General features: G+C 34.5%; 1 protein-coding gene and 1 long non-coding RNA gene across 3 annotated transcripts; both read right to left on the reverse strand.

Annotated features, from left to right (window-relative positions):
• Positions 1-5,132: 5,132 nt before the first annotated feature.
• On the reverse strand, positions 5,133-7,383 carry LOC135086006 (uncharacterized). Its single transcript, XR_010260257.1, has 5 exons — positions 7,276-7,383; positions 6,982-7,056; positions 6,359-6,472; positions 5,914-5,990; positions 5,133-5,394 (listed from the first exon to the last, which is right to left on the reverse strand). It is a non-coding gene; the product is annotated as an uncharacterized LOC135086006 (long non-coding RNA).
• A 4,241-nt stretch (positions 7,384-11,624) lies between these two features.
• LOC135085854 (uncharacterized) lies at positions 11,625-13,501 on the reverse strand. 2 transcript variants are annotated; one of them, XM_063980639.1, is made up of 3 exons: positions 13,093-13,501; positions 12,692-12,819; positions 11,625-11,890 (listed from the first exon to the last, which is right to left on the reverse strand). In XM_063980639.1, the coding sequence occupies exons 1-3, from the start codon at positions 13,445-13,447 to the stop codon at positions 11,888-11,890; spliced, it is 486 nt and encodes a 161-aa protein (XP_063836709.1). In that variant the 5' UTR covers positions 13,448-13,501; the 3' UTR covers positions 11,625-11,887. The 2 variants fall into 2 exon arrangements, with proteins under 2 accessions (XP_063836709.1, XP_063836708.1); XM_063980638.1 differs by lacking the exon at positions 11,625-11,890 and having other exon boundaries at positions 11,955-12,819.
• Between the last annotated feature and the right edge of the window lie 2,037 nt (positions 13,502-15,538).

Raw genomic sequence — 15,538 nt, forward strand, 5'->3', positions numbered from 1 at the left:
ACTTGTTGCAAAAATGAAAAGTACAGCTAACTGAAGATACCAGAAAAAGAATGCAAGAGATTTCTTATTGTACATTTGCTTCTCACATCAAACACAAAGAAGGAGGAAAAAAAGACTGAAGGGCCATTGCTTCTGGAACTATGTTCATAAGGGCTTTTTTGCATTATAATATTATATAACTTTACTGCATATCTGAATTGTACAATTGTTTGTTATCCTTAATAAAATAAAATAAAATAATGGCGTACCGAAATACTGTTTTTATTCTAATCCGCGAAACTTCCCATTTTACACAAGTTTCTGCCCACTTTTTTAACAGTGACAATTTTTCGTCACGCAAATTGAGACGCAAGCAACAAGCAGCAGAAAGAACACGAAAAGGAATACACACCCGAAGTGGTGCTGTCCAAATATGCGATACTCCCGAAATGCATAAATTTTCAAGATATTTTGAAAAAACAGTGGTATCTTAGAATTGCAGAAGTACTAAGCTGTGCAGGGCAACGATAGTCGACACCGCACGACGAATGCGCTTGAGGGAGATGGCACCATCGTTTCAAAAATACATAATATTATATTTCCTCTTTTAATATTAGTATAGACTTATTATGATTACTATCTAGCGACTTGAAAGTGCACCTCCTAAGGTTCACAAATTAATTCCTGAACGGGTAGTTACCAAGGTGACCTACTCTGCAATGATAAATTGAACAGCCTATAGCCCTCCAGTATCGAACTTGGCAACGCCCGGAAAGATGTCCAAAAATGGCATAACCTAACTACGCAGCCAGTAGCATCGACGATGCAGAAGTCATTAAAATTTCTTTATTTGTATAGACTACTTAAAAATCATGAACTATTCTGCTCTTATGGAGCCTTTACAATTCTACATGTCTCATAATCTTTTTATCAAATTTAGAAAGAAAGAAAGCATCCATGGCCCAGATCTTCTCGTGCCTAGTTTTAGTAAGTGAACTCGTGAACTTTGAAGTCTCTCTTGATATACTTCAAGATCTTTGTAGGTCGCAAAGCAACTTTTCAATGAGGGCTATCGTTTTTATACACTTGGCACCCCTGGCGATTGACATGACCTTACTCTACAGTGGCGCTAACTGGTGAGCGCTAAAACGATAGCCCTCATTGTGTTCAAGTCGTCATGTTAATATCCTGATTAACAATAATCTATTGTTCAAGGAGGCAGATGTGAGAGGCAAGCAACTATCAGCAGATACCTAAATCACGAAGAAAATGATTAATATAATTATTACCATTACGCGCTCCATCTTACATTAGATTACATTTAATCTGAAGGGCGCCAAGATCAAAGACGGAAACCGTGATCAGCAGTTCCCGAACTGACAGCAGATGAAATCGGAATATATTAACAGATTAGATTGGTTTGCAAAAAAAAATGCATATAAACTCTGTGCATCGAAAAATGGACTGCTTTGTATTCAGAATTAGATGGTAGAAAGGGAGAAATTAAAGCGTTATATGCCGAATCAAGTAATCAACTATCTTAGATCCGCGATGTAAGAAATTCGAGTTTCGGGACGAAAATAAGTATAAAATTGATATGACAACCTTGAGAAAACTATGTAGTTAAAGGGCACTGTTTCTCATCAGCTAAGCCCATGTCATCATGCCTATATAGGCTCACATGAGCAGCGAGTATGGACGTACTAACTTTCCCACGATTTGAACTTTTTATTCCCTGGGATCAATGATCTTAATCATTACAAATGAGAAACCTCAGATCGGTACGTTACCTCTCTGAAATTCCTACCTCGTTTCGCCATGTTTAACTTTCCAATTATTGTGCACGACGGACAGCTGCCGATAAAAATAGTATCGAGGATTTGCAATTTGGACATAACCACCACCTCGACACACGAGTGCACAGTCGACAACTGTACGTAAAAAGAGTTTATTCAGTTATTTTCAGATTCCAAAAGGAATGTAGAACTCTAGGCTACGCTCGTTCGTTGGCACCGTTAGGTTTCCCGAGCGAGGCCGCGACAAGCTACTTATAATCAAAGAGCTCTATCAATAACGACTGATGTTTGAATTGGTCAATTTTAGATTTTGATATTTTGAGCACATTTTGCTGATTAGACAATGCGCCCAACCGAAATTAAAGACTGATATTTGAATTGGTCAATTTGGGATTTGGACATTTTGAGCCCACAGAGGACATTTTGTGAATTGGACATAATGCGCCCAACTGAAGCTAGGAATCCTGTGGCCCGCCTGCAAAGTTGTTGGCCCAATGTAACAACATGTACTAGGAACATAAAAACAAAGGAAAGAAAATAAACCGCAATTAAAAAAGTCTAACTAAATTCGAACGATTAAATTCTAGAAGAATCCTCGAAAATGTTGACGACATGCCAGCAGAACAATTTGTTGAAAAATCTTCAGACGAGACTAAGCCACTTTTTGGGCACTGCTTGGATTTAGCGGAGACTGGACTTTCGAGGGTCTTGACGAGTTGCCGTTGGATATAAAGGCAAATACTACTAAATAATCTGATAATGCATGGTCTTTGACCTTAAGCCTGTTCCAGTTGTTTTATCTTTTTATTCATGGACTTTGAATATTCGAGCTTGGTTCAATATGCCATTGGCTGCAATTTTAAAATCGAATCGAGAAATCAATTGAAATAGTCGATCTTCCCATTTGGTTTGCGGTTGAATTTTGACTGGACCCACTGACGGCAATACCAAACAATACTGTCAAACCCGAAAATTGGAAATTGAGAAGTGGATCTTATCTAGTTGAAGGACTAATTAAGCCCTCGGGATTATTGTGACGCCGACAACATCGGGTCAATTCGGGTCTCTTTGGAAAGACAACGAACAACGGGGTAGGTTCAACCGACGAGTTCTTTTATTTCAACAATATAAAACCTAAGACATGGTACAGAAGCTCAACGATTTGGTTTTTTATCGAAAATATTCCTTTATCAACAACAGGTAACGCCATCTAGTTATTTGTAGGAAAAGGCAACCGACTTAGTAATAAACAAATCCGCCAGGTGGCGGGCCATTACCTATAGTATTTGCCCTCACCAGTTGGCGCTACTGTAGGTAGAGTGAGGTTCTGTCACTCGCCAATGGCTAAGACAGTGAGCGCTTTGGTAGGACAATCGCATTTGTTTGCACTCACCACATTGCGCCACCGCGGCACCGTGGAGTAAGGTACTCGTCAGTAGTGCCAACTGTTAAGTATAAAAACGATAGAGCTGCCCCCCTAGACAAAACGCACTTTTTGATCGAATCGAAAATCGAATCCGTCAAAACTCCATACAAAAAAAGGGCTTTTCGACCACTTTTCGACTGGTTTGCGATTATAATTTGCACTTTGTCTAGACCCAGTTTTTCTTAATTTCAGCTGTAAGGCTACGTTCAGATGAGCGCTCAACGTGCGTATCTAACTATATGTAGAAACGCGCGTTGTCATGTGTACTACGAGACTAAAATACATGATTACTGTTTAAAACTTCCAAATTATAATTTTTTTTTTTTTTTTTTTTTATGTGATAGGAGGCAAACGAGCAGACGGATTACGGAAAGCAACCTTCAAATTCACCTTTTGAAAGGATCTACGAATCGATTTCGAGGAGTAAGACTTTCTCATCATTTATTCACACTAGTGCTGTTCGAAATTATTGTTCTTATGAAAATAATTATGTCTTTTACTTATGTAAATCTTTTTACCATATTTTAAATAACCAGTTGGCGCCACTGTCTTCGCCACTAGCATGTGATAGTGACATTTCTCTCAAGTAGCGCCAACTGGTCAACACTAAAACGTTAGCCTCCATTCCGTACTTTGAAACAATATGGACAGAAAGAAAAGAAATGCAGCCTAAGGTACAAACAACCTGCACCCTGAACAATATTCAAAAATCCTAAAAAAATGATATCATTGTACAATATTTTTCATAATAGACAAAACTTTCTTTTTAAATAACCCATTCAAGAAGTTAAAGATTATTTCATTATTAAGATGTTTAATTAAAAGCGGAAGAAAAAATTGCAATATTTCGAGACAAAACTTGACTCATAACGAAAGAATGGAATTATTCCAAAATATCTCAGATATTCAATTAGGAGCTACACGATCATTAAGATATTCTAAGAAAATCGAAGATGCGACTAAACCAATACAAAAACAATTTTCGCTGACAACATAAATCAAGTAAGTATTTATTTTATTTTCATTATTTTCTTTTCGGGAGTTTCACTTCATGGCGAAGTGTAAAATATTAACGAATAAAGATTGCATTTAAGCAAATAAAAGTGAATAACATTTTTAATATTTCTTCATCACAATCATTGGATTCCATTCGAAAATCTAATTTTTTTTTCAACAAACAGGACAACAGCATGAAAATCAACACAGCCAAGACAAAAATTAAGACCTCGTGACAGGTATATGAACAATAAGACCATCCTACTACAACACCATTTGAAAATAAATAATTCCATTTATATTTTTTTTTTCTTTTAGTTTTGACCAGAGTGCAAAAGAAAAAAAAAGACTTCAACCAACACTTCCTGTGGGTCTAGACAAAGTGCAAATTATAATCGGAAACCAGTCGAAAAGTGGTCGAAAAGCCCCTTTTTTGTATGGAGTTTTGACGGATTCGATTTTTGATTCGATCAAAAAGTGCGTTTTGTCTAGGGGGGCTGAACTAAACAAGAGTACCAACATAATCATTTAGAAATTTCAAACCATAGATGAAGATCTCTATTCGAAATATTTGAATTCGATTTTTAAAATTTTGAAAAGTATTCAAATGTAATTTGGTGTACAAACATTCAAATCAATCCGTTTATTTGGCTGACACTAACCAAATTTAAAAGTTGCTTTCCGTAAACAAATTTTGTTAGTTATTCGTACCTGATTTTAACACTTCTGAAGTTTATTAAATTGAAGAAACTATCGTGAAGAACCAAAAAACGTTATTATTTTGAAGTTTGATTGAATGGATATTATTTTACATTTATTTCTTCTTAATATTTTTATCTATTAAAATTATTTTTAAAACAAACTAGAATATTAGATAAAGGTATGCAGCAATTTGATTGTAACTAAATAAAACTATCTTGTTAATAAACAATAAAAAAATCCTGACCGTTTTTTTAATAAATGAGTACCAGAGTCGATAGTGACAACAGTTTTAAATTTAAACGTAAATGCGGCGCGAATACGTTAAAAATTAATATTCCGAAAATTTTATAGTCCACTGTCAATGTTTTGAGTCTTGCTTGGACGGAGGACTCAAAAAAGTGGTCTGGCATTGGAATCTTGATCTTATGGCCACAAGATTGGCCATTCCATTGGTGGAGCCAACGTTTCAAGGCACCCCCGCTGATGGCCAACGATCTGAAAAAGTTTTACAATTATTTAAGATTTGTTGTTGATAATATGTAGACTATTAATAAGCTATAAATATTTTACATGTGTAATGAAACTAAAAAGAGATTATGTGAGACGGAGACTAAGTAAGTACCTACACTAAAAATTATAATGAAACTAGCTGTTGCCCGCGGCTTCACTTGCGTGAAATCCAGTTTGTCACAGATCGTCGTAAATTATAATTATTCTGAGTTAATAAACAATAATACTGTAAAGTTTCATCAAAATCCATTCAGTAGTTTTTGCGTGTAAGAGTAACAAACATCCAGACATCCTAACTATCGCATTTATTATATTAGTAGGAAGGATGCGCACGTATGCGGCATTTTACTCATTATTAGTTGCAATATGAATATTCCATGCAAATGGAAACTGCACATTAAGCCAATGACACCTATTATCAAAATTATGTAAATTCATACTTTTATTTGAGTAGGTAAGTAGCACATTTACAAATTTGGCAGTTGTAAATTTTAAGTAACTTACCTATAATGTGACTCCAGAATGTAGGCGTACAACGTCTCCTGTTCATCTTCAAATAACTGAGGACAGGGCAGGCAGGACTGTGGAAAAACAAAATTATGCATTATACTCATATTGCAAGCAGAGAGTAAATTAACAATACTGTTTGTACAATAATCATCGTAAAATAAAGTGCAGAAATTATTTACTTTGTAGCTGAATCAAATAAACTCAAACTATTTGCATCAAAACATTGTCAAAAGGCATTGAGTAATTTTATAAGTTTTAAAACTCTAAAATGAGTATGTAATACTCTCATGTCTTTTGGAAATAAATATTTTTTAAACATAAATTACAAAATCGTGCTAGTCTGTGAGAGAAGAAGGATCCAGTCTAAATTAATGACACCATATAAAACCTATACATTAATAGACAGCAGACCGATAAGGATCGATTCAAGATCTCTTACCATTTTAGTGACTGTTGTACGCTCGCTCTTGACCCAAAGTCTCAGGTATTGTTGCTATGATGGGAACTAGCTCAATCCAGCAATATTCAGGTCCAATGATGGCCCAGGAACATTCTGTTGAAGGTAGAAATTGTTTATTTATGTTAGGATAAGTAACAAGTACACTCGCAGCTCTTTGTGGTATAATTTTAAGATATTTAATTACTAGCTAGAATTTTATACACAGTTTAAACACAGCCATATCAGAATGCTGTAGTGTTAGGGCTACTTTTGCTCCATATGTTCAGAATACTAAACATTGTGAAATGTTCGAATGTTTAATTATGTAAAATTGTCTTACTACATTAAATTACAAAGGGTTTTTTAATTAAAAAACCATCCCGGCTGCCTACTAGCACATCCCATTCCATAAAAAAAAATCCGGGGACTCCCGGATAATTTGTCGGAGTTTGTCGGATGGAATTTTATCAATTAAATTCACGTAGTCATGTCCAAAACAGCTTGAAAAAGTAGTTTTAATGAACGTTAAATTGAAAATAAATCTGGTCAATGTTGAACTAGCTGGCTAGTATTGATAAATGTTTAACTAAATTGACAAAATCATGATGAAGGTAGGTACTTACATGACTGGTGAATCGCGCGATGTGCCCTCGGAGCTCTCCATTGGTTCTTCTGACTGCAACGTGATGCAGATAAACCTGTTTAATTGAACAAACAACGATTATAATCTTACAATCAAGCCACGAGAGCAGTTTGATAAAAATTTACGTAGGTAGGTAGGTACCTACCTACTCGTAGAAAATGTCGGCCGTTGTTGAATAATTGAGTATAAATCGGTACAAGGTACACAAAATGTTTGAAAGTAAATACACGTAAACACAGTAGCAAAGGAAGTAATGTAAACTATTCAAACTTACTTGAAAAGTTGTTTGAAAACAGATCACTTTTTTTCTTCAACCACCAACTCGCACGCCGCCGGAAAAGTGAAAATTCCCATAAACAACGTAGAGGAGGATGTTCGACAGGATATGACGTTTTTGTAAGGACTGCCATTGACATAACTTTAATTTCCTCAAAATAATAAATATTTTAACCAAATCTATATAAAAGAAATGTCACATTCGTTATTAATTATTGCACTAGTGAATCAATTTGATTATGTAAATTTTAGGAATATTATAAAGTTTTTATGTCTACTCCGATTAACTCAATTCAAGAAAATGTTATCTTCCAAAAACTATAAATACCCATAATAATTGGGAAAGTACATTTACTGGTAGCCTCGCAGAAACATGTCTACCAACATAATAATAAAATAGTGATGTACTATCTAGCTAGCTCAGTAACATGAAATAGCTCATTTTCTACGAGCAAATAGCATCTTATGGAGAAGACATATGGTCCGCGGACAAAATTTTGATTTTGAATTTGACCGTGTTGATACACGAGTTTCCTCATACGAAAAGTAGTATGTGTGTGCTACACATATTAATTAAATGGTGCTACACAACACACTTTATGGTATCGAATACATTTTAACCCACTTGTTACTAGCGTTTGATATACGGATCAACATAAAAATTAAATTATTATAAACAATGAGGGTGATTTCTGATAACATTGTTTATGTTAAACGATTCATATGGGGTCCCTTTGTCCATCAGAAGTGTTTTGTTCTACATTGGGTGTCACATTTCAATCGTAAGCGTTTTGTTGTTTTCGTAAAGAAGAACGGTCATCTGTGACCCAGGCCCGACAGAAACGAGACATAGCTCAGTTTTTTTGTCATGTCTTAATTAGTTAAATTATATATTTTTTATATTCGAAATCTATGTATAACACCAAAATATTACCCTTTGTTTTTGTTCAGGCGTTATACAAAAACTAATACAAAATGCCTATTTATCACCAAAATTGGTAAATGTATGTACCTAAATGTCTATTACAGCTGCTATGGAATGTATCTAGGTGACCTGGAGAAGATAGAGCTGGATTATACAGGGTGGAAACGAGAAGTTACAAAATCCAAAAATTCAATGTTACCAGCTTCCATAATCTGTAACCTATTATTGGTACCATTTGAAGGAGCTCGTGAAGCACTTTCAGAATCAGTAACTAGTTTTTCGATATCTTGTATAGTTTAGAAATAATCGAGTGAGATCACTTATCGTTCCATAATTATGTATAACCACCCTGTATAATCCGGCTGTATCTCCAGGTCACCTAGATACATTCCATAGCAGCTGTAATAGACATTTAGGTATATACAAATACCAATTTTGGTGATAAATAGGCATTTTGTATTAGTTTTTGTATAACGCCTGAACAAAAACAAAGGGTAATATTTTGGTGTTATACATAGATTTCGAATATAAAAAATATATAATTTAACTAATTAAGACATGACAAAAAAACTGAGCTATGTCTCGTTTCTGTCGGGTCTGGGTTTTTTTTGTATGGGCCGTGACCGTTCTTCTTTTACGATGACTTTTTCAAGGTGAATACAAACATGATAAGTATTTATTCTAAAGTATTTCTTGACGAAATATGAAAGTTTGTAGCCCACTTTTTGTAAATCGATAACATAATTATAAACATTTTTATAGTAACTGTTACTAATTCAACGTTAAACTTAGTGATCCGTATAAGGAACGCTAGTAATATGAGCTGCGGTATTTTGTTGTTTTAGCGCATGCCTTCGAGGCCTTTTCCTTTAAATGAAATCATTGAAGAATTGGAGAAAAATGAAGATGATTGTATCCCTAACTCAATCACAATTTTCCCGCCGGAAAATCCGGAAAATTGTAATGGTGACTTAACCACAGAGAACTCTGGTGATGAAAATAAAGTACCAATAAATTTGCCTGGATTACAATTGAGAGCCCACATAGAAATCACTAGAGAATTCTTCATCCAGTGATGATGAAGAAGACTGCATCCCGTCAGCTTAGATTGCCAATTATGCCCTAGACAGGGTCAGTCATGTTTGAAGATATGAAGAAATTATTGTTTGTACGAGTAAATGAGATGATTTAGTGTGGTTACAGTTGCTTCAAATGCATTGAAAATTGCGCCAACTGTCAAAACCAAGAGATTTTCTCCGCCACATAAACAGAGGAGAAGTATTTTCACATCTCAAATTCAGTCATATAATAGGTACACATTTTTTTATGAAACTCACGCTTTGATACAAATACAATGTTTTTTGCAAGAAATATAAAATTAGCCTTTATCCCAGAAAATGTTTTGGGCATAATTATTTATACAGTTCACACTGCTGGAATTAAATTTGAAAAATAATCAATTTAACTCTGAATATTATTTTATTAATGAATATTCCATATTTTATGCAAATACTTTAATAACTTACGCAAGTCGCAAAAAGTAGGTATTATCTCTAAGTTCATACAAGTGGCCGTACATATTACTAGCGTTCCGTATATCAAACACCATTTTCCAGCGTTTCCGTAAGACCAATATTTTTTTTTGTATTTTTCCTGTTGCCTTGATGCATTAAATAGCCGATATATGCAAAATCACAGGAATCGTAAGAAAAAAGGGATATCCGTAACAACTGGGTTAATGTACCACCACTTCGAAGAAGACTATGACAAGAAAAGAAAATAATTTAACCACACCTACACAAGTGGTGGCAAATTGCGGTCTACTAATATTGTAAGTAAAGGAAATATTTGATTGTATGTATTGAAAAGGCTCCAATGATGATACTACTGAACCTTTAGGCTTTATCGGCTAAAACATACAAGAATTTTGAATAATAATGCTCTTACCAACTTTATTTCGGAAAGATATCTTTTTGTAATTTATGTCTGACAACATTTCGTGGCATTGTACCTACGAAATGGTGAGTTATTGTGGCATAGATGGCTTGGATACTCTTAGTTTACTTTGTCCCTTTTTATTTTCCCATGGGAATTAACGACAGAAAATAATTTTGCTGATAATTATTACGTAGGCGCTTTGGAACGAAATTAAAGTTTTGATAGCTTCTTTCATTCAACTTTTGATGAGGGTTGCAAGAGAGATGTTCTCTCTTGAATTCTGTTCGCTATAATCTTATTCTGGCTTTATAAATCGAGCATAATGCTGTTAATGCTTTGTGATCGAACCCGGACAGAATCTAAAATCTTACTATTATACCTCCTACATTTTGTAAGAACAAATGAATATCTATCGAGGATTTTACTATAGTAGTCTTTGATTTTACTGTTAGTCGACATCTCCTTTATTTAATCGGAACATCCACCACACCAAACATTTTGTCACACTGAACCGACTATACAACTATTACGTAGTTCAGTAGCTTAGTAGGTACTAAAATGAGAATACTCACAATCGGCTGAAAATCAAATCAGCAAAAGCGTTAGTGTGATCTTCCGCAAGGCAATTAAATCAATCGATCATCATCTATAAAGTGTGCCCGTTTTATTTATTAGGCCTCTGCTTCAAATTTTGCGGGGCGACGACGAGTGGAAATCCGGTAGCTCTCGCTTCAAGCGAAATTCGTTGCAGAACGTCATAATATAAGAGCAATCTTGTTTGGCAGAAGACCTGGCTGGCTAGCAAAGGCCAAAGGCCAGGCCTATAGTCTGACCAGACGGCCTCGGCACTGGCCGAAGGGAGTCCTAATCGGAACAGTGCCATCTTGGTCCAAATGAAGCAAGGATTACAATAAAATACCCGTTTATTTCAATCATATTATTATTATTGTGTATAAAGTATAAAAATAAATCACATAATTTGAGTATTTAACAATACTGACATGAAAGCAGACGTTTTACGTGTAGTTACGGTTACTATATGAACATTATTATTAACAGGTAACTATGACGATATGTATGTAGTCAACTTATACACAAAACCAAGTCGTATTATAAAATCATTCATTCTCATTAATATTAACATTAGTAAATACGCAACTTATTCAATAAGTTAGCTATACTTACAAACAGTTTTTGTTTAATCATTATTTCTTTAACAATAAAGTTTGTTATACAATTAAAAATAATTTAACAATCAAGTAAGTACTATACAAACAAAGTCCACTGCAATAGCAATTTTAGTTTGAATGTCAACAGCATTTTTAGTGGGAATATACATTCACCCATTAACCTATTTAATATGTAAAAATATTACCTACTGACATTCAGTGGGTAGGAATACTTACTGTAAATCTTAAAAATTCTTACTTAAACATTATTCATTAATATTAATCTGTAAAATCAACACTTACAATTATTATTATGCTTACATTCTAATAAAATGTTTATAAAAGTAAACAATAAGAGGTTTTAGCTGCAACCATGCACTGAGATCAATTTTTAAAATAGTCATGATGAAGTAGGCGTTAATGTATATTATTTAGACAACATTGAATTTAAAGAATGTCCTACAATCCATCTCTGTAAAAATGGATTTTTTCTAAATATAAAAGTATGACAGAATATTATTTTAAATACATCACTATTCGATTTTCAGTCACAATTCTTCATGATTCTGACATAAAAATCACTGAAACAATAAGATTTCATAATTTAAAATAATATACACCAAAATACTGACTGATTTTGTAGACTAAATTATACCAATAATTCGACTACAAAGGTCAATAATTAGTGTAACGAAGTATTGATTACAAAAGTCATTAAGTACACAAGTAATGATTTAATATTGATTTGAATCCTCCGTATTATCAATTTCTTTTTTTATAACTAATGTCTCAACACTGGCAAATGACCGAATTTCATCATTTTCAGATTGACGTGTTCCATTATTTAAGATATCTGTAAATAATTTATTGGTGTCTTTATTTGCAGAGTTACTACTGCCGAAAGATTCTTCAGGGTTTCTATGGACCTGTGTACAGTGAACCAAATACCCCGGTGAAACATTCAGTTTGTAGCCGGGAGAAACAGAAAAACTATATGCATGCTTCACTTGCATTTTACCGAGCTGCGCGTTAATATTTGAAGGTTTTAAAGAATTATGAGAGCAAGATACACTATCTGTGTATTGTGTTACGTGAAGTGTATCAGGGTCATATCCAAGTATTTCTTTAGCATGCGCACTTGAGTAATATCCTACATTTTTGTTAATTTTTGTATCCCTGATAGGTGGGTGGTTTAAAAACTTCGTTCTTTTGTCAAATGCCGGAGATTCGGTGGAAATTGGTGCTGGTGATGAGATATTTCCAGAAGGGACGGATTGATTAGGCGGATTTATAGTTTTAGTCAATGTTGCCAGTGGTATAGAACATTTCAAACTTATATTGTTTGTACTAGGTGTTGTTGGTTGAATATTTTTAACGGATACCTTTTGTTGGAACACATTGTTGGTAGGAGAATTGGTCCCAGTATTAGTGAGTTGATTATTCTTAATTTCAGTTGTCTTTGAAGCTTTCCTCTTAGAATTTTCTTTGTTGGATGTAGATTTTCTGCCCCCTGAAATATACATGTAGCACATAAATAGTCTATTTTTAACATAAGTTACAGATTGTATTGTAAAAAATAAAAACTACATCTCATCTCATATCATCAATCTTTCTTTCTTTAATTCCTTCATACAATTAAATACTTCATGAAAATCAACAATTAGAAGATTGACCTTAATTTCTGTAGACAGTCCAAAAGTAAACCTTTGCCACTACCTACCCTCAATAAATTATTACAGCTAAGAATTTACGATTTAGGTACAAATCCATGAATATAACTCACCTGTCGAGTCTTTCTTTGTATCTAATTTTATTTTTTTGCTTCGGGAGTCCTCTGAACTCTCAGATTTCGATTTCCTGGAGCTGGATGTGTGCGCGTCGTGACTGGCCTCAGTCACTAAGTTTTTTAAATCCAAACCCAACTCCGTTTTTGCTACCATTAGTTCCATGTTGCCCAGGATTGTCTGGCTTTTAACGACAGCATCCATGGCCCGGATCTTTTCGTGCCTGAGTTTTAGTAAATGCGCTCGTGCTTCGAAGTTGGATTTCGCAATTTCACTCTTGATATTCTTCAATGATCTTTCTAAATCTCTGAGCAACTTTTCAATGTTGTGCAGGTCCTCATTTAACTCTGCCATGGTTTTTGGTAATATCCTGATTAATGTTTCCAGAGGCAGTTGAGAGGGAAGCAACGAGCACCAGGAGCAGCAGAAAAAAAATCGAAAAAGAATACCCGCCAATTTAATCAATCAAGTAAAAACGTCAAAAAACTTGCAATGAATTAGTGATGTAATTCAACAGAGGTAAATCAATAAATCGATCAAATCCAGATACATTTATTTTTTATTTAAATATTTTATTGCTCACTAACAGTGCGGTAGAAAAAGTGAACTTAATGCCGTGTGGCATTCTCTATTAGTTAACCTCAAGGCCAAATAGAAAATTTAAGTAGGCGGTGCAAAATAGTAACTTAAGTGCGGTAAGTAAGTGCCATAACCAATAAATTTCGAATATGCCATGACGAATAAATTTCATTTTCATTTTCATAAATTGCTTAGGCATTGAAAAAAAATAATCAAAATACAAGTTTGCTAGGTAATTATTATGAAGTGAGAATTGTCGTCATAATTTTATCACTAACGTCCAAACTCATGCTGCAGCACCCCACTTTCCTGGAGCCTAGATTAGGTATATTGATATTAAATTAAATTAATGATGGATTTTGATTTGATTTGGGACTACTAACCCTACCTCGCTTTCCAAAAGCTGCAACTCTTATAAAGCCATGATTTACAACTTGGCCTCCGAAAAAACCCAAAATAAAGGTTGAGTAGTCCCCAGGGGATATCTTTCTTAATTGGAATTCCCAACTAATTTAATCAGAAGAATATGAGTATAGAAAAATATAATACCGACTTCCCTCTGTTGCAAAGCGGGTGACAGATGACTTTGATGTATAAAACCCTTTATGAACAAGATACCTAAATAATATACTTACCTACTTACACCGCGGACAGTTGGGATATTACGAGTAAATTATGGGGCCCCATGTCCCGGTTGGTAGGTACCCACTCTGCAGGTTGTCGACATCGTTATGATTCTTTCCAGCAGTTGTTGCAGCAACAAATATTCAAAAGAGATACAGCACAACGTAGGCGGTCTTATCGCTTTAAAGCGATCTCTTCCAGCAACCTATAGGCTATAGGACAGTTCCGTATTAAATTAATTCTATTAAGCAAGGAAAAACTGATAGGTATTATTATTATTATTCCGAATTTTAGTTCCATTTTATATATGTAATACAATCTAACCAAAATATGTAACCTGTGATCTGGCTTGTTTCCACAAAGTCACTTCCGATGTAGGTTCCATTAAACTTTTTACCCTTTCTGCGGCGGTACCTAAAAAAACTTATATTGTGTTTGGGTTACTTCTATTGCGGGTTCGAATCCTGCTTTGGGCAAATTTCAATGTAATTCAAAACACGTACAGTTCACAGCTATTCAACTATTGGCTAAACTGAAAATTTGAGTAGGCTAGGCGGAGTAAAAAGGAAACAAAAATAAATAGCTTAATAAAGATAAAAATATCGACAGAACATGTAAATAGGAGGAAGGAGAAAGAAGACAAGAAGACAAGAAACACCATTTTACAAAAATTGTCCTCGACTGTACAGTTAGAATATTGTAATTTAGGGTAAATCGATTTTTCTTAATCGAATTATTATCTCCCTATCCTTTTTTACCCTTCAAGGAAACGGATATAAGAAAGAGAAAGCAGGCAACATAAAGAAACTAACGACTTTCAATCCTGTCTATGGCCATAGTGAAGCTCCCTATAATTTATTGAGCTCACTGTAGCTCATGAATTAGGTACCTTTTTTAAAAAGATTTATGCCCCCAGTGCCTAATGTTGCAGTTGTAATGCAGTTGATTTTTCAACCTGACTACAAAAGGAAGGGTTATGATGATTACAGTGGGTCTAGTGAAAATGCCATCGCAAACCAATAGGAAGTTTTCACTAATGTCAGTCGCCGCGTCACCAGTAATTCGATTCGATCGGAAAATGGCAGCCAAAATGCACATTGAACCACCAACGACGTGGCGACATAAAAGTTCATTCAAAATCGAATAAAAGTTAAAAAATGTCTATGACTTTGCGATTGTTTTTACTTTTTTTAGCTTTTTTTTTTAAATTAGTTTCTTCCTTCTTTCTGCTCTCTGTTTACG

This window comes from Ostrinia nubilalis, chromosome 30 (genome assembly GCF_963855985.1).
Source record: "Ostrinia nubilalis chromosome 30, ilOstNubi1.1, whole genome shotgun sequence".
Taxonomy (NCBI): domain Eukaryota; kingdom Metazoa; phylum Arthropoda; class Insecta; order Lepidoptera; family Crambidae; genus Ostrinia; species Ostrinia nubilalis.